This window comes from Chiloscyllium punctatum, chromosome 48 (assembly GCF_047496795.1).
Source record: "Chiloscyllium punctatum isolate Juve2018m chromosome 48, sChiPun1.3, whole genome shotgun sequence".
NCBI classification, from domain to species: Eukaryota; Metazoa; Chordata; class Chondrichthyes; order Orectolobiformes; family Hemiscylliidae; genus Chiloscyllium; species Chiloscyllium punctatum.
In genome coordinates, this window is record NC_092786.1 from 54,494,087 (window position 1) to 54,516,624 (window position 22,538).

Below are 22,538 nucleotides of genomic sequence, written 5' to 3' on the forward strand. Positions count from 1 at the left end.
AACAGATTAACAAATTGTAGTCCAGAATCAGCACTGTGAGCTAATCTTGTGCAATCTTATTTATTGGAATATCTTCGTGGACATGTTGCCCATGAATTACTTTCCTTATCAAATATATAAAGAAAACAACATTATTTTTTAGTACATCTTAGGTCAGGCACAACATCCACAACATGCATTGCTATTCCTGATGAAGGGCTTTTGCCCGAAACGTCGATTTTCCTGCTTCTCGAATGCTGCCTGACCTGCTGTGCTTTTCCAGCACCGCTCTGATCTAAACTCTGGTTTCCAGCATCTGCAGTCCTCACTTTTGCACACTGAGGGAACAGCAGTCCGATGAGTGGATTGGAAGGGAACTTGCAAGTTGTGGGGTTTGATTGTCAGCACTCTTCCTCAAGAATTCCTAGCATCTGATGTGCAATTGTAGGCACAGTATTTATATGGCTGGTCCAGTTCAATTTCTGGGTAATAGCAAATCCCAGAATGTTGATACTGGGGAGGAATCACCAATGGTAATGCCATTTAATGTCGAGGGATGATGGTTAGATTTTCTTGTTGGATGTGGCAATTGCCTGCCATTTCTGTGGTGCAAAGGTAGCTTGCCCCTTACCAGCCCAAGTCAGGATCCTGCCCAATCTTGCTGTATATATGGACACAAACTGCTTCAGTATCTGAGGTGCCTTGAATGTGGTAAACGTTATACAATTATCTGTGAACATTTCCATTCACTTTATAGAGAAGGAAAGGTCATTAATGAACCAGCTAAAGATGATTAGGCCTAGGACACTAATCTGAAGAACTCCTGCGGTGATATCCAGGGGCTGATATAATTGACCTCCAACAACAGCCATTTTCCTTTATGGGAAGTATGACTCTGACATGCTGAGTATTGTAGCCTCGAGTTCCATTGACTCCAGTTTTGCTAGGGTTCCCTGACACCATGCACAATAAGGGGAATCAATCTTGCTTCACCTCTGGAGTTCAATCGTTTTGTCATTGATTTGACCAAGGTTGAGTGACCTGGTAGAATCCAAACTAAGCATCACTGAGCAGGTTATTCCTTGATAGCACTATTAATGGCCCTTTTCCTCACTTTGCTGATGATCGAGAATAGTCTGATGGGTGGTAATTAGCCTGCCTTGGATTTGTCATACTTTGTGTTCAGAATATACTTGGCAATTTTTCACATCATCAGGTAGATGCTGGTATTGTAGCTGCAATTGAACAGCTTGGCTAGGGGCATGGCTAGTGGTGGAGCCCAAGTCTTTAGTACTATTGCTAGAATGTTGTCAGGGTCCAATGCCGATGTAACATCCAGTACCTTCAGCCATTTCTTGATATCATGTGGAACTGAAGTAGTTGAAGACTGGTATCTATGATGCTGCAGATCTCAGGAAAAGACGAAGATGGATCACTTATGTGGCACTTCTTGCTGAAGATGGATTCAAGTATTTCAGCTTTGTCTTTAGCGCTGATGTGAGTAACCTCCTATTAGGTGTTTCACTGTCTATCACCATTCAAGACTGGATGTGGTCAAACTGCAGAACCTGGATCTGTTCCATTAGTTGGGGAATTACTTAGTCATCTATTTTATGTAAAAATGAAAGTTGAAAGCATGGTCCCTCTAGTCACAGCTGTTACCTCTTTGCTCAATTACTAAATGCTACCGATATAGCAGTAAAATACTGTTGGTTTAAAAATTGTAAAACTGTCTGTAAATATTACAATATTAACAAGTTAATCAACAGAAACATTATTTTGCCAGATCGTGGAAATAATTCTATTTATTACTCTGCTACAATGGCATTAAGCACACACTATTTTGCAAATCCATGCTTGTATCATTTCCAGAGCAAAATCAATGTTATTGAACATTCTTATTTGTCCTGGCTAATTATCAAATGTTGACCATAAGCAGATGTCATGTGAAATGTGATCATTGCCAATTTAGTATTCTACTGAGAGAAAATAAGGGCTTTCTACTGAAATAGTTTTTTAAGATATTCATTCGAGAAACAGTTGAAATTATGGACTTGCTTGCCATTAATGAGATCTACAGGACTAGTTGGCATCAGCTGGGAAATCTCATATGCTCACTGTCAAACGCCTTGATCAAAAGTCACAAAGCTGCTAGATTTTGGACACCTTTAGGCTCAGCACTGTTAACCCTGTGGATTTGCAGTGTATTACACTTTCACTTTTATCTTGATAAAGAGTAACAATGACTAGAACACTGCTGGATTACAGAAGGTTGTTTGGTTACATGTTTGTACAGAACTTGAGTTTTGCTTAAAAGAATGACACATTTTCTTGAAGCTTTTTGACTTCCACTTATCAGTTCAATTTGCAAAGGAAAACAACCCTTACATCTGTATGACAAGGAAGAGGTTCCTTTTCCTTTACTTTAGTATTTCTTGCAAATTATCTTGAGTACAAGTAAAAGTTTTGACAAAATGTGCCTTTTCAACCAAAACCCAAAATATCTGTTCTAACAATGTACTATTCTCTGGTCACGAAAAATAACAAATATCTGTATAGGGATAATTCTATACACATGCAGAACTTTGCTCATCAGCATATAAATAATTGTTACATTTAAATCAAGTCAAATATCACAACGTATATAAATTCATTTTTAAACAATTTAATGTTGTCAAAAACAACTGAAATATTAACATGCCAGATGTACTTTTATTGTAAGTGATTTAAAACTGAAACATCACAAAGCTATCTTGTTGGGGTGTGAAGTGGTGTCCTACAATCTGTTTGGGCCAAGCTGAATTCTGTGTTGCATTAATACAAAGCTGAATAACTTAATTTTGTCACATTCTCTTTGGTGCTCTTATCTTATGTAAATATGCATTTTTGCACAACATAACTCAGTGACACCAGTGATTGTTGTTAATTCAAGTTCACAATTTCCCATTAAGGAATTTTGTTAGTTTGTTTAAACTGTCAGTACTCTGGGTCAACTTTTATGGTAGTTTATATTTCGCATATTATAACATATAATCTGCTTTGTTTGAAAGCAAAACACAAATACAATTTCCAATAATGTAGCATGTTAATATAATACAAAATTAAGTGATAAATCAAACCATCTTTAAAATAATGAATTACTTTTTATCCAGTACCAAGCACAGAGGATATCTTTCTTGTTATATTTTGCTATCAGTCAACAAAATGTGTAAATAAATGACGGTTTATTTTCTTTGAGTTACAGAGTTGCTTAAAATATTCATAAATCATATGGATAAGAATAATTTATGCCTTTTGGCAGCATGAAGTAGAAAAGGTTTCAAAAACCTGCTCACAAAATTAAATAATAAAGGAAATAGGATTAATGTCCTCATTAGACTCACTGACTAACAGTAACCTTGAGGTTTTCTTTTGCAAAAGGTGGGAGGGTAGGCAATATTTTAACTACACATACCAAATAGCAAGCCAGAATGCTTTAAATCATACATAAAATAACTTCTTCTATTTTATATAGTAAGTCTTATCGGCAAAACCGCTTTTAAAAGTTACTGAGCACTGGAGTGTTTGGAGTGGCTTTTAAGTCTTGCTTGAAAACACTGATTATATGTACATAATTTGCATTCTTAAAACTACTGATTTCACAATCCATGAGAAAGAGACAAGTGCAAAAATGTCATTGCCTTTCCAGCACTATATCACAACTGAACAACTGTAATTCTGAAAGTAACAATGGACCTCCCCCAAATATTTTTTCCTCTATTCTGTTGATTTTCCATTTATCTGTTAAAATACAACATTGTTATTAGCAGTTTCTAAACATTTCTTTCAGAGTTTCATTTTTTAAAAATGGTAACAGGAAAAATAAGGATTCCTGTTGGGGTACTCAAAGACATTTTGCAAGCCATTTAAACCAGAGAGTTCCATTTCAGACTATACTGAATTAGCTTCTCTCAGCATTTCTGAGCTGAATAACGGAAAGATCAATTCTTGCTTCTATTTAATGACTCATGCTCAAAAGTGAGGCATGTCAATGCTATATGAGGAATGGATCTTGCACAATGGCGATGCTGCCTGCAGTTGAATAACCTGTTAACATGTCTTGTAGGTTTAGAAATAAAGAATAATGATTTGGCAAAATTCTGGAGGGCTAGAAGTCTCCATGATAATGCATATCAGCAAGAATGTGTGTCTTTTAGTTTTATTGTATAGAGGCAAGTAACAGGAAAAAATATTGATATGAAAACTTTTCTTGAATATGTGTAAACTAGAACAATCAGTTGTGAAAATATGTCCAAAAGTATGAACATACTAAATGCACAAATATATCAGATAATGCACAAATTAACATTATTAGTTACTTAAAAATAAACAACCTGATTTGCCATTGAACATTGCTAACAGCTGAAATAATCCAATTATCTATTCTCTCCCTACCTCAATTGGTGGTGCTCTTTTAATGGCAATGACCTTGTCAGTCTGGTTTTTTTTTACTGTTACTCGCCTATCTAGACACATTTTCCTTGCTGAAACCTTTGTCCTTGCCAACACAACTCACCGTATCACTCAAACCACTTCAGTAAAAAAAAATCATGTTGAAGGAGCCCTCTGAGGAACATCTGACATGCCAATTAACAAAATACAACAAAGCCAAATTGTGCTGTGCACCTTACTCCAGAGACAATGACTTGTGACAAAAATTATGGGGTAGACAGTGAACAAGGACTGTAAAGACAAAATAGACACAGGAGAGGCTTACTGGCATATCTGGTATTTTCTGTTAAATCAAATGCTTCATTTGAATTTCTTTAGAAAAAAATAAACCAATCTCAGCATTACACACACTGGGAGTAGATAGGAGAATAACACAGGAAGGAACAATAGCCAAGTGAAACCACAAAATAAATAACATCACTGTTACCACAAAAGCTGAGAAATTATTGCTTGCAAATGGTACAGAATGTATACCAAGGGGCCAATTTTCCAAATTTGCACTAGAGAGGCAGTGTAAGAGGCACGCTGGAGGTGGGAGAGCGGGTTCACCTCATGTGCTGTCTGTATATTTCGTGAATTTACTAATGGGCAGAACAACAAAAGGATATTTCTTCATAAGATTGGCATCTAACCTCGACTGGAGTTCCTTGGAAATAGCAGAGCTGAGATAATATAATGGAGAGTAGATCTGTCTTACTTTTATGGCATGGCATGATAGTGGCCCTAAACAATGCATTGTTCTGCAGGAAGTTTTAATTTTTTTTTCTTTTTGATTTTGATGCACCTGCTGTATACTTTCAGCAACTGTTTTTATTATATCATTCATTCACCAACTACAGTGAGATCTGAAGTAAAATCATTACCATTTTCAAGTTTCTGGACACTCTCTGGCTAAAGAACTGTTTCCTTATTTCCGTTCTACATTGACCTCCTCTAATTTTAAGGCTGTGCCCACGGATCCTAGTGTCCCCACCTAATGGAAACAACTTCCTAGCATCCATCCTTTCCAAGCCATGCATTATCTTGTAAGTTTCTATTAGATCTCCCCTCAACTTTCTAAACTCTAATGAATACAATCCCAGGATCCTCAGCCATTCATTGTACGTTAAGCCTACCATTCCAGGGATCATCCTAGTGAATCTCCACTGGACATGCGCCAGTGCCAGTATGTCCTTCCTGAGATGTGGGACTCAAAATTGGACACAGAATTCTAAATGGGGCCTAACTAGAGCTTCACAAAGTCTCAGAAACACATCACTACTTTAATATTCCAACCCTCGAGGTAAATGACAACATTACATTGGCTTTCTTAAACATGGACTCAACCTGCAAGTTAACCTTTAAAGAATCCTGGACTTGCACTCCCAGATGCCTTTGTACTTCGGCTTTATGAATTTTCTCAGCGTGTAGAAAATAGTCCATGCCTGTATTCTTTATTCCAAAGTACAAAACCTCACATTTGCTCACGTTGAATTTCAGTAGCTATTTCCTGGATCACTCTCCTAAACTGTCTAAATCTTTCTGCAGCTGCCCCAACTCCTCAATACTACCTGCCTGTCCACCTAACTTCGTATCATCGGCAACTTCGCTAGAATGCCCCCAGTCCCATCATCCAGATCATTAATATATAAAGTGAACAGCTGTGGCCCCAACACTGAACCCTGTGGGACACCACTTGTCACCAGCTGCCATTCCGAAACCTTTTATCCCAACTCTCTGCCTTCTGTCAGACAGCCAATCCCCAATCCATGCCAGTAGCTCACCTCAAACACCATGGGCCCTCACCTTACTCAGCAGCCTCCCGTGAGGCACCTTATCAAAGGCCTTTTGGAAGTCTAGATAGATAACATCCATTGGGTTTCCCTAGTCCAACCTACTTGTTATCACTTCAAAGAATTCTTGCATTTCCAAGAATTTAGAAATCTCATCCTTAATGATGGATTCTAGAGTTTTACCAAAAACCGAGGTTAGGCTAATTGGCCTATAGTTTTCCAACTTTTGGCTTCATCCTTTTTTGAACAAGGGGGTTTCAACAATGATTTTCCAATCATCTGGGACTTTCCCTGACTCCAATGATTTTTGAAAGGTCACAGTCAGCGCCTCCACTATTTCCTCAGCCACCTCTCTCAGACCTCTAGAATGTAGCCCATCTGGGCCAAGAGGTTTATCAATTTTTAGACCTTTTAGCTTTCCTAGCCCTTTCTCTTTTGTATTGACTACCATACTCAACTCTGCCCCCTGACTCTCTTTAATTGTTGGGATATTACTCATGACTTCCACTGTGAAGACGGATGCAAATTACTTATTAAGTTCTTCAGCTGTTTCCTTTTCTCCCATTACTAGCCCTCCTGCATCAATTAAGAGCAGCCCAATGTCTACTTCTGCCTCTCATTTGTTTCTTATGTATTGAAAGAAACTTTTACTATAATTTCTAATATTATTGGCTAACCTACCTTCATATTTGATCCTCTCCTTCTTTATTTTTCTCTTTGTTATCATCTGTTTTTGTAGCTTTCCCAATGCTCTTGGTCACTTTATTGGCTCTCTCTTTTGCTTTGATACATTTCCTGACTTCCTTTGTCAGCCATGGCTATCTAATTCCACCCCCATCCCCGGTAATCTTTCTTTTCTTTGAGATGAACCTCTGTACTGTGTCCTCAATTATACCCAGAAACTCCTGCCATTGTTGCTCTACCATCTTCCCCGCTAGTCTCTGCTTCCAGTCGATTTTCATAAGTTCCTCTCTGATGCCGCTGTAATTACCTTTATTTAGCTGTAACACCATAACATCCGATTTTGCCTTTTCTCTTTCAAACTGCAGACCAAACTCTACCATATTATGATCGCTGCCTCCTAAGTGTTCCCTTACTTTAACAGCTTTTATAAAGTCTGGCTCATTACACAGCATTAAGTTCAGAATAGCCTGCTCCCTTGTGGGCTCCATCACAAGCTGTTCCAAAAAGCCATCCTGTAGACATTCCATGAATTCCTTTTCTTTGGATCCACTGGCAACATTATTCACCCAGTCCACCTGCATATTGAAGTCTCCTATGATCACCGCGACCTTGCCTTTCTGACATGCTCTATCTATTTCCAGGTACATCTTGGACCCTTGGTCTTGACCACTGTTAGGAGGTCTGTCTATAACTCCGAATATGGTTTTTTTGCCATATGTCATCCGACCCTACGTCATTCAGTGCCATAGATTTAATTTCATTCTTAACTAACAAGGCAAACCGCCCCCTCTGCCCATCTCCCTGTTTTTTCTATATGTTGTAAATCCTTGGATGTTTAACTCCAGCTCTGAACTCCCTGCAACCAAGTCACTGTGATGCCTACCATATCATAATTATTCACGATGATTTGCACCGTTAATTCATCTACTTTGTTGTGAATACAATGAGCATTCAGGTAAAGTGCCTTAATGCTAGCTGTCTTATCATTAGTAGAGATACTGGAGAACATAAGATGTCCTGAGTTATCTTTCTTTTTTGCTGCATTCCTAGTCTGCCTCAAGGTTAAACCCACCTGCACACATGCTATCCTGCTGCTTATCTTTCCATTTAACTCCATACTCCCTATCACTTTCTCTTTCCCTTCCCCCTGAATCAGAAGTTTAAAGTCCTACTGACCACCCTATTTATCCTTTTCACTAGAACACCAGTTCCAGATGGGTTCAGGTGGAGACTGTCCCAAGGGTATAGATCCCCCCTCCCCCGGTTCCAAAACTGATGCCAATCCCCCTTGAAATGGAATCCCTCTTTCCCACACCAATCCCTTAGCCATGTGTTTACTTCCCTAACTTTCTTATCCCTATTCCAATTGGCATGTGGCTCAGGCAGTAATCCGGAGATTATGACCTTTGAGACCTTTCCTTACTAATGCTTGATGATTCCCGAACAGGTCATTCACCCTACCTTTGCCTATGTTGTTCATCCCAATGTGGACTACAACAACTGATCCTCCCCCCTGCCCCCCCACTCCAATATTCATTCAGAGATGTCTTCATAAGTTCCTGGCAAGGAGTTTGATAACGATTGTAAACTGTGTTTTGAGGCTGCAATATGAAGATAATCAGGAGCTGAGGAGATTTTACAATTGAAGCTGATTTCTTCTCAGCTAACTAAGCAAGTTGGAATTAGAAACAAGTTACAGAAAGAGAACGTCATGGAGGAACATACATTTGTTCTCCTTAGCAGAAGCTACTGTTTTCTGCAGTAAAACAAAAGTTTAAACTTGAAGAAAACCGGTTATCATTCTTGCAGCTGTTACTGTTAGCACAGTGAATTAGTTGCTCTGGACTTGTCACAAGCCAGTGGAAATTCCCAGAAAAATACAACACAACATCAAGGGCATGGCCAGCCAAAGAAGAATTATCTCAATACAGGAATTGGGAAGCAAACACTGACTTTCCAGTTTTTCTCTACTACTGCCAATAATTAATTTTTCCTATTTGTTTGTCTGTGGATGAGAGTGAGTGTATGGGGTAAGCGGGAGTTTATAAGGGGATTAGAGTTGTTGTTAATAGTATTAAGATATGGGTTAAACCCTGTGCTAATTTAAACCAGACACACAAAAGTTCACCTCATGCCATAATTTGTTAGATTTTGAATGGCAAAGGACTATCCCAAATACCCCTATTTAAAGAAAAAAATTAATAGTTTTATTTTTCAAGTCCAAAATAGAACATTAAACAACAACTATTTACAACTCCTTTCTCTTAAATCTATTTTCACATTCCACTCTACAATACTGGTCCGATAAATTCCCTCTTAGATTTACAGCAAATCACTTTCAAACCCAGCTGTCGTTTATGGATGTCGAACTTTCTCTGTAAATTTTTCGAGATCGGCTTCGGTCTTCTGCTGTATAAATTTCTTATGGACAGGTACCTTTTGGAGAGTTAGTCTGCTGGCTGTTAAGTGGTGATTGGCAGCTCTTTGTTGTTCTCTCCCTAACTGTTCAATGTCCAATTTTAAACTCCAAAATCATTTCATTTTGAGGTCATCCAAAACAGTAAAATTCAAATTTGATTGGATTTTGGTATCTGGGCATAATGTAAACTGATTAGCTGAATTTGAATTTGCTTTGTACCATGGTAACGCAGCTCCAGCTATTTGTTTCAATCAAATGCTATATTTTAAAATTTTTCAGCACCCTTTGTGCTCTCTACGTCAGTGCCAGCTTCCACTCTCTCTTAAAGGTACAGTACACACCTACACCTTCATAACAATAGGTTATATGCTAATGGTTTGTATCTTTTTGCCTGTAGCTATGGTCTAATTCCTCACAATAAATAAGGATTCTTGTTTAGTACAGAAACATGGTCCATGCTTTCAATCAACATTGGTCTGAAAATGAGGTAAATTGGGATACTGTGCATATCTTAAAAAAACTTATAACATTTGGTACCACTCCAGGAATAGTGAGGCTCAATCTATAGCACACTAGCCCTAGTGAACCAAGTAAGAAATCAAAACAAGGGCTTTTATTCACTACTAACTAGTGGTCTCTTAGGAGCGATATACTCAATAAAATTAAAAAAGCCAATGAAAACACCGTATTTTAAAAGTACTGTAGTGTTCACTGAAGACCATTGCGCTACCATTGTAGAATAATGCCACCTCAAGACTGTCAGGAGAATATAATGGGTTTTGGCCTAAGGAAGCTAACTTATATGACATGTAGTTTTCAAAATTATATGCACAGTCATGAAGAAATTAACTTAGAAAACAACTTATAATTTAAACTGCAGCAAAAGAGAGAATGTGGCAAAAATAAATATTCTCAAATAAAAACTGAAAGAGCTGAGGAGGTTGGAAATCAGAATCAAAAACAAAAATTGCTGGAAAAGCTCATTAGGTCTGGCAGCATCTGTGGACAGAAATCAGAGAGATATCTTCAGAATCCCTCACAGATTCATTGGAATGTTAACTGTGATTGCTCTCTATAGATGCTGTCATACCTGCTGAGCTTTTCCAGCAATTTCTGTGAAAAAATATTCTCTATTTGATTTTTAATTACTGCACATGTATGATCTGAATGAATAAATCATTCAACTTAATCATTTCAATGTAATAAAAACAGTGGAGCTTTTCACATGTTCTACTGCGAAATCAAAGATATTTGAAAAGGGTAAATCACAACTTACACCAGACATTTTGAGCCTGAATATCAAATCACTGCATTGCATGTAGTTTCAGCACGTATGTGGAAATTATAAATCGTTAACAGAAACTTGCTTTAGGATCATAAATAGGCACTTAACATTAATTAGTATTTTAAATAAATGCTTCCTTTAACGTGATTTATGAAGGCAAAAAATATGTTGAAAACAGACTTCAAAGGTGAACTTCTGGCTATTTCTTGCCTAGGAACTGTAATCAATCTATTAGCTTGACGGATTGTAATTGCCTAATTTAGTTTCAGAAGAATATGAACTCAGTCATCAACGGACAGCAATGTGCAAAATAAATTGACGCGTGAATATTACAGAATATACAAAGAAATATAACTGTTCAGTTCTTTATTGAGTCCTATTAGAGCATCCAAATGACTAATAAACACCATGTTTTGTCAGTTGAATAGAATAATATCACAGAATTATCACGTGCAATATTCAATGCAAATATACAGGCAAATCAGTGAGCTGAAGTCAAGGATTCTTTTAATTGAAGGGTTCAATGCCCCTCAATAAATTGAGACATTAGAAACAACTCAATGCAAAATTCACCATCGATAACCACATACGTCTGTGTGTTCCAAATGGAGGTTTTGAACTACTGCCAAACATTACAAACAATGAAAGATCTATGGGTAAACTTCATGTTACTTGCTTATTTCCTCATTACATTTATGATATATATATTAGTTATAATGTACCACAATTACTTTAGCATCTTGAGGGTTTGAATGACATGTTTTTTAGCATCTTTAGGGCATGAATTTCAATTGAGCCTCTAGTTCCATTTCCATTCCACATTTATTTTTAAAACTTTGCTTGTTATGCCTCCTAGAATCCTCACTTTGTCTTCATTACTACGTTCTCAGGTACTCTCACCTCCTAAATCCTTATCTCAACTCTTCAGTACTTCTCCAGCTATCTTCCCAGGCTTGACACAATTAAAAATATGCCTACTGCTTCTTTTATCATTCTTTTGGCACCTCTGAAGGGTCCATTGAGGCACTACACTCTGCCTCGTTTGCAGCTGCAATCTGAACTGTCCTGTCCTACTCTGTCACCAGCCACAATGTTCAATGAGTCCTCAGAGTTAATCTTGACAATTCTCCTCATTGTCATATACATTGCTGACATTATGGGACTCTGTCAGGTATTGTCTTTCACCATACCCTTCTCCAAGATTTTTTCCAGAATTTCAGTTCATTCATGAGCTTATCTTGCATGACTGCAGGAATATCATGGCATTGAGAGAAATATGGTTCAAGTGCGACAACATCAATTGCTGAAATGCAGTTTATTTCTGGTTATACCTTCAACCAGTTGCTCTGTTCAAACTGCCATGGTAATGGTCTAGGTAATCAGCCCTTCTTATCTTCTCTTACTCTGGCACTTTAGTCACCCTGAGCATTTCATTTTGCTGCTCAGGTCACACTGAAAATCTTTATTTTATACCATCCACCTTCCCTCAGAGCCTGCACCGAGTGATTTCTTAATCTTCAATTCATCACATGCTCTCTTTTTGGAGTTCATGCCCTCCTAGCCCACTCTTAATCTCTCCGTCCATATAAATGCCATAGGCCTTTTGATGGCTACCTGAGACCTTGCTGATTCACACTGAAAGGCCACTACAACTATATCAATCTCAGATAAGACCAGCTGGGATCACTGTCTTTTCCAGTATCACTCTCCACTCACAGACCTTTCGCTCTTCCAATCCTACATTCTTTGGTGTCAACCTCTAAAAATAAACTCTCTCAACTCACAACTGCACTTTCAAATCCTGCTGTCTCGCCTTGACCCTCTGTTCACCATAACAGTTCTGCATTACTGATTGCTCAAGAACACCATCACCCATAGTTTTGACTATGTACCCCAATGAAAAATTATTTTCACTCACCCTAGTCAAATGCCCAGAAGAGGCATCATCTCTATTCTCTTATGTTTAAAGGATTCAGCCTTAAACAGATATGGCATTCAGTTAGTTTAATCTTTCACTAATAAATCTGGCTTGATTATATAAACACTATTAAGTACTGCTCTGAAATTCCAAAACTGTACTCTATTCCAGAATCACCTGGAATGCAAAGGAAACCAATGGCTTCTTTTGTCTATCACAAACTAATTTCTTAATCTTCTCTTCCACATTTCCTTCACCTGTCTTCCACCAATATATGTGGTGCTGGAAAAGCACACTAGGTCAGACAGCAATCTATGTTACAGGCATAAAGAAAGGCTTAAACCTGAAATGACAACTCTCCTGCTCCTGAGATCCTCCTGACCTGCTGTACTTTTCCAGTGCTACATTTTTTGACTCTGACTGTCCAGTATCTGTAGTCTTCACTTTCTTCCACCAATATGTGTAAGGAACTCACGAAGATTAAGATTGTGACCATCTAATGGGCTTCATCTGCCATCTTCCTTCCTTCTCCCGGGCCACTGAGACAGCCTTACTCTAAAATCCCCTCAGACCACTGCAGTACTGAAATCCATTTATCTTATATCACCTTAAGAAGCTCATGATGTCTGTGAGTTCCATATTCTGACGCTTCATCTCTACTCCAACTAAAATACTGATTAGCCAAGTTCCCTTTCTGGCTTCCATGTCAGCTATTCTTATGAGCAGTTCTCTCTCTTCATGTTCTGTTTCCCTCTCCTAATTTGCCATCTTTTGTCAAAGAAAAATTAACACTCAACAATAAATTAACAGGACCTGATGGACTATATCTCAGGGTTCTAAACGAGGCAGCTGAGAGATGGTGGATACACTGATATGGTTTTGCAAAAGTACCTGAATTCTAGAACAGTCTCAGCAAATTAGAAAATGCAACACCACTAAATTGAAGTGTCCTATGATGCATTCTTGCTCTTTTTTTTGATGTTCTTACATTCCTAACTCCATTTTAACTCCAATTTACATGATTATGATTTTAGCTGATTGCAATACTGAATACATCAGATCCCAGAATGGCTTGATAGATCAGAAGTTAAACTTCTGCAGTTGGTGACCGTGGTGGCGAGTCACTAAGCATATTTACATAAGGTTGCCAATGTTCTTTAACAAAAGAACACAGGTTTATTACACAAAAAAAGCTAAGCTTTAGAAGACACTTTAGAAAGATTTTAACAGAAACAGCAAAAAAATTCAAGCCATTTCCCAGCAATAACCTTTACTGATACTCAATCCCAGTGAAGTGTTGCCCCCATCGTATCTCTTTAGTTTCTTAACTGACTCTGTCTAGCTTTGATGGCCTAGAGACGTCTTTCCAGTCTGATGATCTAAATTTCTTTTCAGTTCTGACAGCTTGAAAATTTCTACAGAAACACTCATAGCCAGGAGAGCATCACTTTCTGCAGGGGTGAAAATGATCTCGTGAACTGAAAACTGATTTTGAAGCTAAAAAAAAACACTAGTGGCCCCTGGTCTGTTTTCTCAGCATGCCATAAAATTCAATTTGTAAACACTTCATCAATTAATACCACATTTATCCTGCTTGGTACTTAACTTAGGTCATATGTTTTTTTTTGGAAATAATAGCTTCAGTTCACTTTTCCAAATTACTTACTGATTTTTTTTAAAAACAATTACCTTTCCAGAAATGAAATCACAAATCTAACTTAATTGTAGCTTCGAATTCAAATGATAATAAAATGTACAACTTTATCAGAACATTTTGACAAGAAACACACACACACGTTAGCTCACCTCCATAAATGAGATCCCAAAGCTCCACACATCTGAATGTATTCCATACTGTTCACCTGCTATTCGTTCAGGCTGTAAAAGGAATGGAATAACACTTCAGGAGTTATGTTTTGGAACTATAATCTAAAATCTAATTAACCGATTTAGTACATTTCCACTTCAATTTAACAATAGTCTGAATTAGAAAGGCTTTAATGTGTGCTCCCATTTGACAAAAAAATGTTTTGTAGTTAGTTTCCTCATGTTGCAGATCACACATTCAAAGTAGCTTTCACCAATACATTCTTGCAAGAATGGTACATATTCCTCCAATTATACCATCCTCGTGTGAAACCGGTAGGTGAGGATTGAATTACAGTCACAAATCTGCTCCCCAAAGTACCGCAAAAACAATAAAGGTAAAGTTTCTAATGGGGAATCTACATGGCATTCGATAAATATTTCCATATCAACTCTTAATACATACCATACATAATACATTTTTATATAAATGGCATAAAAATGCTCACAGGCCAAGAATTACAAATAAAAGGATCGGCAGATTCCAGTTTTTTTTGTATTATTGTTATACCTGGAGGAGGATGGACAACAATACAAATAATTTCTTCAATGGTAAAATTAATAGATCAAATGTTTTAAGGCTGGCCTGAATTTAACTTGTTTGTTCTTCCTAAAGGGGAAAAATACTGAAGCAAAATAAAATGTTCTCAGATTTCTAGGGAATGGGTCAAATTCAACTCTGTTTCAAGCCAAACAATGGCAAATAATGCACATTAAATGTTTGCAAGGGAATTATTAAAAGTATCAAAATGAGAACAGGGTGCTGGGTAGTGATAAAAAAAATCAAATTAGATCTGGTGTTTTACACGAAAGATGAGAAAACATGCAACCAGTTTTAATTATAGGTTCTCCCACTACAGAGTACCTTCAAAACCTAATTTACATTAACCTTCAGGTTATATGATTAAATAAAGTAGTTTTCCCCATTCAATTACACAGCGATAATTGGCTATAATCAACAGTAATGAAGGGCAAAAGGGTAACCCAATAAGTGCAAAACTACATTTTAAGTTCTTTGGAAGTATTAAAAGCAAAACAATATGCAATCAATTGTTAAATGGAAGAGTGAGGAGCTTTAACACTGTCAACTTTCTTCTGCAAAACCTTTTCCTGAAAAGAGGTTATATTTACATTGGTATCCAGTGGTGTTTGCATGTGATTTCCAAATCCAATCAGAATTTGGCTGATTCTATTCCTCCTCTATCCAAAATTTAAATCTAGTTCACAGGAACTCACAGCTTAGTTCCTAACTCTAATCACTTTTATTTTAAGTATGGTGTTAGTGATCACAATGTCATTAGGTTTAAAGCAATTACGGAAAAGAACAAAGAAAATTCAAATGTGAAAATACTCATTGAAGGAAAGCAAGTTTCAGAGAAGAGGAATTTGACCTAACTGGACTGGAATCCTTCCTACTGCCCCCTCGAGCATGACCCCACCCCCCATCGCCAAACCATCATCTCCCAGACCATACAGAACCTCATCACCTCAGGAGATCACCCACCCACAGCTTCCAACCTCATAGTCCGGGAACCCCGCACTGCCCGGTTCTACCTCCTTCCCAAGATCCACAAGCCTGACCACCCTGGCTGACCCATTGTCTCAGCATGCTCCTGCCCCACTGAACTCATCTCTACCTACCTCGACACTGTCCTATCCCCCCCGAGTCCAGAAACTCCCCACATACATTCGAGACACCACCCACGCCCTCCACCTCCTCCAAGACTTCCGTTTCCCCGGCCCCCAACGCCTCATCTTCACCATGCATATCCAATCCTTCTACACCTCCATCCGCCATGACCAGGGCCTCCAAGCCCTCCGTTTTTTCATCTCCAGACGTCCCCAACAGTACCCATCCACTGACACTCTCATTCGCTTGGCCGAACTGGTCCTCACCCTTAATAATTTCTCCTTTGAATCCTCCCACTTCCTCTAGACCAAAGGGGTAGCCATGGGCACATGTATGGGCCCCAGCTATGCCTGTCTCTTTGTTGGCTACGTAGAACAGTTGATCTTCCGTAATTACACCGGCACTACTCCCCACCTCTTCCTCCACTACATTGATGACTGCATTGGCGCCACCTCGTGCTCCCGCGAGGAGGTTGAGCAAGTCATCAACTTCACCAACACATTCCACCCTGACCTTAAATTTACCTGGACCATCTCTGACACCTCCCTCCCCCTTCTGGACCTCTCCATCTCCATCAGTGACGACCGACTTGACACTGACATTTTTTACAAACCCACCGACTCCCACAGCTACCTGGATTACACCTCTTCCCACCCTATCTCTTGCAAAAATGCCATCCCGTATTCCCAATTCCTCCGCCTCTGCCGTATCTGCTTCCAGGAGGACCAGTTCCACCACAGAACACACCAGATGGCCTCCTTCTTTAGAGGCCACAATTTCCCTTCCCACATGGTTAAAGATGCCCTCCAACGCATCTCGTCTACATCCCGCACCTCCGCCCTCAGACCCCACCCCTCCAACCGTAACAAGGACAGAACGCCCCTGGTGCTCACCTTCCACCCTACAAACCTTCGCATAAACCAAATCATCCGCCGACATTTCCGCCACCTCCAAAAAGACCCCACCACCAGGGACATATTTCCCTCCCCACCCCTTTCCGCCTTCCGCAAAGACCGTTCCCTCCGTGACTACCTGGTCAGGTCCACACCCCCCTACGACCCACCCTCCCATTCTGGCTCTTTCCCCTGCCACCGCAGGAACTGTAAAACCTGTGCCCACACCTCCTCCCTCACCTCTATCCAAGGCCCTAAAGGAGCCTTCCACATCCATCAAAGTTTTACCTGCGCATCCAATAATATCATTTATTGTATCCATTGCTCCCGATGTGGTCTCCTCTACATTGGGGAGACTGGGCGCCTCCTAGCAGAGCGCTTTAGGGAACATCTCCGAGACACCTGCACCAATCAACCAAACCGCCCCGTGGCCCAACATTTCAACTCCCCCTCCCACTCTGCCGAGGACATGGAGGTCCTGGGCCTCCTTCACTGCCGCTCCCTCACCTCCAGACGCCTGGAGGAAGAACGCCTCATCTTCCGCCTCGGAACACTTCAACCCCGGGGCATCAATGTGGACTTCAACAGCTTCCTCATTTCCCCTTCCCCCATCTCATCCTAGTTTCAAACTTCCAGTTCAGCCCTGTCCCCTTGACTTGTCCAGACTTGTCCGACCTGCCTAGCTCCTTTTCTACCTATCCACTCCACCCTCCCCTTCCTGACCTATCACCTTCATCTCCTCCCCCACTCACCCATTGTACTCTATGCTACTCTCTCCCCACCCCCACCCTCCTCTAGCTTATCTCTCCACGCTTCAGGCTCACTGCCTTTATTCCTGATGAAGGGCTCTTGCCCGAAACGTCGATTTCGCTGCTCATTGGATGCTGCTTGAACTGCTGTGCTCTTCCAGCACCACTAATCCAGAATTTGGAATCAAAGATTGGCAGGTAATCATAAATTAGGAAACATCAATCATGCAAAGGAAGCAACAGAAGTCAATCTGCTTTCTACATAGATTTATTCACAACCCTCTCTGCAGCATAAGTCCAGAACATTTTTTTCTTCTACAAACCAATGTCTGCAATTAGGTGGAAACCAGTTTTTTTTAAACTATCAACTCACACAATTAATGAGGAGATAGTAAGTACTGCAGATGCTGGAAGTCAGAGTTGATAAAATGTGGAGCTGGAAAGACATAGCATGTAAGACAGCATCAGAGGAGCAGGAAAGTTGTCGTTTTGGGTTGAAACCCTTCATCAGGACTGGGTGTCTGGTCCTGATGAAGGGTTCCCACCTGAAATGTTGACTTTCCTGCTCCTCCTACTCTGTCTGACCTGCTGTGCCTTTCCAGTTCCATGTTTCATCCACACAGTTAACTAACTGAGCAATAAATTACATGTACTGCCCCCGAGAGGCAGTGTCAGAATATCAAAAATCAGAAAGGGACGGAAACAAGGGGAGGGGTATTTAAAATCACAATAGTATTGGAGGGGTTGATAATACAGTTCACTTCCCACAGTGCCCACCTATCTCTCATAACTCTGAGGGTGCTCGACACCCAGGCATGAATGTAGCCATGGATGAGAGGCAGGCAGTAACAAATAACCTTTTAGATGGCTACTTTAGCCAGGTCCCGGAGCAGAACCACAAGGAGGTCTTCCTACCCACCCTCTGCAAAGATGCCCACAGAAGCCAGTTTCTTCTTAAAACTGAGATAAGGCAATCAAGATGAGTATTTGTGTTAAAGTCTAGGACTTGGGTCTAGTTATTTTAATGAAAATGTTCAGATATGTTAAGACACATCTGGGCAAGTAGAATTTGAACCCAGACCTTCTGACTCAGAGATTGGGACTGCCTTTGTACCACAAGAGAGAAATCAGTTCTTTGTTTAATCAAAAAATCCACAGAACTGCAGATATCAAAAAGCTAAAACAAAAACCAAGAAATTGGTGGAGAAACTCAGCAGGTCTGGCAGCATCTGTGGAGAGAAAGCAGAGTTAACCCCAGTTCTTAAGAAGGATCACTGGTCCCGAAATATTCATGGTGCTTTCTCTCCGCAGATGTTGCCAGCCCTGCTGAGTTTCTCTAGCAATTTCTGTTCTTTAATTCATCAACCTGTCCAGGATTGTTCCAACACACTTCTGGAGCAGTTGGGATTTGAATCCACATTTTCTGGCCCAAAATAGAAACGTTGTCATTGAACCACAACAGCTCTTAGAACATTAACCTAGTGATCCAGTCCAGTCTATGGATTGCTAATCCAGTGACATTGCCACCATGCCACCATGCCTCCTCCCTGAGGAACTAGTTTTTATTTTAAAAATAAAACTATTGCCAAATCACTCATGTTACTCATTAAGAGAACAATCATCACCAATAGAAATAGGGAAGACTAGGAAGAGAGGGAAGGGATTAAATTAAAATTGAGTTGGAGGGGCAACAAATCAGTTCTTATATACAACCCTAACTAACATTCGTTGCTTTTAAACTCAAATTGAAGGTGACCCAGGATTTGAAATATTAAAAGGTAAAACAGTAAATGAGCGGAATAGGTTATTTGATTTCAGATTTAACACAAGAGAGAAATGGAAGACACACAAAGCTTGAGCACCCTGGATGATTTACAAAGACTAGAATTATACAGAAGAGGGATACTTTTGATAGATGTAAGGTTTGTAACAGAGTAGAAAACCAAGATGAATACAAAGCTTTAAAGGAGTACTGAAAAAGGAAATAAAGGGCCAAAAAGAGTACGTAAGTATACATTAGCAGATAGCATGAAAGGGAATCCAAAGGTTGTTCAACAGTATCTAAACAGTAAAATGATAATCAATGCTGGGTGAGCCTTTAGAGACCAAGAACATCTTAAGGCTGAGATCATAATTGAGTATTAAGTGAATATTTTGGTTTTCTCTTCACAAAGATACAGGATGCTGCCAATGTCACAATAAAAGCTTTGACCAAATAAAATTGGGAAGGATAAAAACAGATTTAAAAAAAATATGTATTTTAAAGGGTGGCAGCACTCAAAGTAGAAAGGTTGGGCTAGCATGCCTCCCAGACTCCAGGCATTTAGAATGACATCACTACTGAACACCTGGAGCATTTCATAAAAATGATAGCAGAATATGCAAATTTTTTAAAAATTGCATACGGAGACTTATATTTGAACTTGGCACTATATAGTTATGTAAGACAGCATAGAATATGAGTAAGGGAGGATTAAACTAAGTAGGTCCCCTGTAGAGACAGAATACACATGGGGGAAATAATATCATTCCATGTTAATATTTCTATAATTTCAATCTGCCCAATGGGTTTAATCGCACAGAACCAGCACTATTTCTATTACATGTGTCATTATCAAGGAATGTTCATATTATGTCAAATAGCTTGTGTATGAGGGGGACGGTGGGGGGGGGGCAGTTAAAAAAAGAAACAAAATCACTGACTCCCTGGCACAACAGTTTTATGTGTAAACTGGGCATCTATCGAAAACATCAAAAAAATTACTTTGCAGAGATATGGATTTACAAGATAAATAGAGGGAAGTTGGATCTTGTGAACAGGTAATTCAGGCAGCAGGAGTGCAATAATAACAATAATAATGGCCATTTGGCAAACAAGGTGCGTTTATTTATGATCTAATAACCCAGAAATTTTGACTAATAATCCAGAGATAAAATGCCATGAAGGTAGTTCAAAAATGAGAGTCCAACTGTCAATATCTGGAAATAAAAAATTGGAATCAGGAAGAGAGACCATGAAATTGTAGAATTGTTACAAAAGTTAATTAGTTTACTGATGTCTTTGTCAGAAATAATACTACCAACGACTTCAGTCCAAACAAATGCATTTTTACCTTAATTGTCCTTTGAAGAGCCCAAAAAGCCATTATTGTGATTTATGACAACAAAATCATGTTACTGAATTAGCAAATTACAGGCATGGACACAAACTGGAGACATGAGGTCAAATCATACCTCACAGAAATTAAATTTAGTTGACTGAATAAATCAGGATCAAAAGTTAGCTTCAGCCATGAGATTCACTACGAAGCTACTAGGTTATTACAGAATTCCAAGTGGTTCACCATTGAGCTTTACTGAAAGAAACCTATTATCTTTACTTGGCCCAGTTCATGTGACTCTAGACCCATAGCGATGTGGTTGACTCTTAACTGGCTATTTCATTTGAAGTAATTGTAGTATTACTTCAAAGTAATACGACAATTAATTCAAATGAAATGGACAGTGAAATGATTTCTCACCAGTATCCCATCACCAAGTCATCTTCATTTAGGTGTGGAGAGTCCATGATACTGACCCAGCTTCCTCAGAGCCAGTTCTCAGAGTGAACAGGATGTCTGACACTCCTATTTATATCTGCTAGCCAGGGCTTCTTGACTGGACTAGATTATAACCCCAATCAGGGAATTCATATTCTATGAGGTCCATGGAACTGACATTATTACAATCATGACATCCTGTCCAACTTAGAGTCCGATGGCATTGGTGGTTCTTTTTTTTGTAGCTCCTCCTGGGGTGTTTTAACACCCGGTCAGGTTCCTCCAACTCTGCCTCTAATACAGGTGACGTATAATGCACAGTTACTTGCCCCTTATGCCGGGAGATCTTGGAAGAAATTCATTCTTCAGGCAGCAAAGGTGTCAAGGTGGCAATATCTGGCACGTCCAAGTCAGATTCAAAGGTATCTTCAATGCACGAAGGAGAGGGAGAACCCACAGGTTTCAGAACAGTCAAAAAGGCAACTGAGGAGTTGGGTACAGTTTGCTTCCAGACAGTTTGTGAGTTTGCAGTTTTCATATGGTCCACATGCTTATTCAGGACCGCCGCACCTAGCCGAACTTTATATGTCACTAGACCTGACCTTGGATCAACCGTGTCTCTTACCCATGCAGGGACATTCCCATGGTTCCCACATCAAACTTAATTTCCTGAAGTATACTGTCTCTCTCGCTTAGGGGAGACATTCTTGTATGCCTTTTCACTACCTACCCGCGCCCCCACTCCGAGGTCTGGAAAGATCAGAGTTAATCTGGTGCAAAGTCTTCTCCACTGGTCATCCAGGAGTCTCTAAAATAAAGATGCTAGTGAGAAGTTATGGTTGGTGTCCAGAACTGGATACAGACAGAGCTGCATTGATGGGACAGTGTCCAGAATGCCTACAAGGACAATAATTATAGCCAGCAGCTCACCAACATTCATGGGAATGGCTGGGTCTTCTCCTCATTAGCCACACTACTGGAACTGTCCCTGTAATTGCATGAGGGATGGTATTTAGTTAAGCTGTAGGTGGTTTCTTTGAGCCTACCTTCAAAGTTTGGACTACTCTTTCTGTCTGCCAGACCACTGGATTATGGAAGGTATAGTGCTGTTCTTGTATGGAATACTCAAATTCCCTGCTTGTAAATGATGGTCCATTCTCTGTGATGTGCGCAGTTTTTTCTATCGTCATCTCCTTGTTTGACAAATCAACTTTATGCACATTTAGCCATTTTGAGTGGGTTTCCACAATGACTAAGAACATTGAGTCCGTGAAAGGACCTGCATAGTCGACATGTCACTGGGTCCAGGGTCA

The 22,538-nt window shown here is 39.5% G+C and overlaps 1 protein-coding gene across 3 annotated transcripts in view; it reads right to left on the reverse strand.

The window, feature by feature from the left end:
* Nucleotides 1–22,538, reverse strand: part of map2k5 (mitogen-activated protein kinase kinase 5) — a 385,015-nt gene that overhangs the window by 96,627 nt on the left and 265,850 nt on the right. For all 3 annotated transcript variants that reach the window (XM_072565277.1, XM_072565276.1, XM_072565278.1), the window contains exon 16: nt 14,355–14,426. In XM_072565277.1, the coding sequence (XP_072421378.1) occupies nt 14,355–14,426 (72 nt within the window). The remainder of the gene's footprint in view (nt 1–14,354; nt 14,427–22,538) is intronic.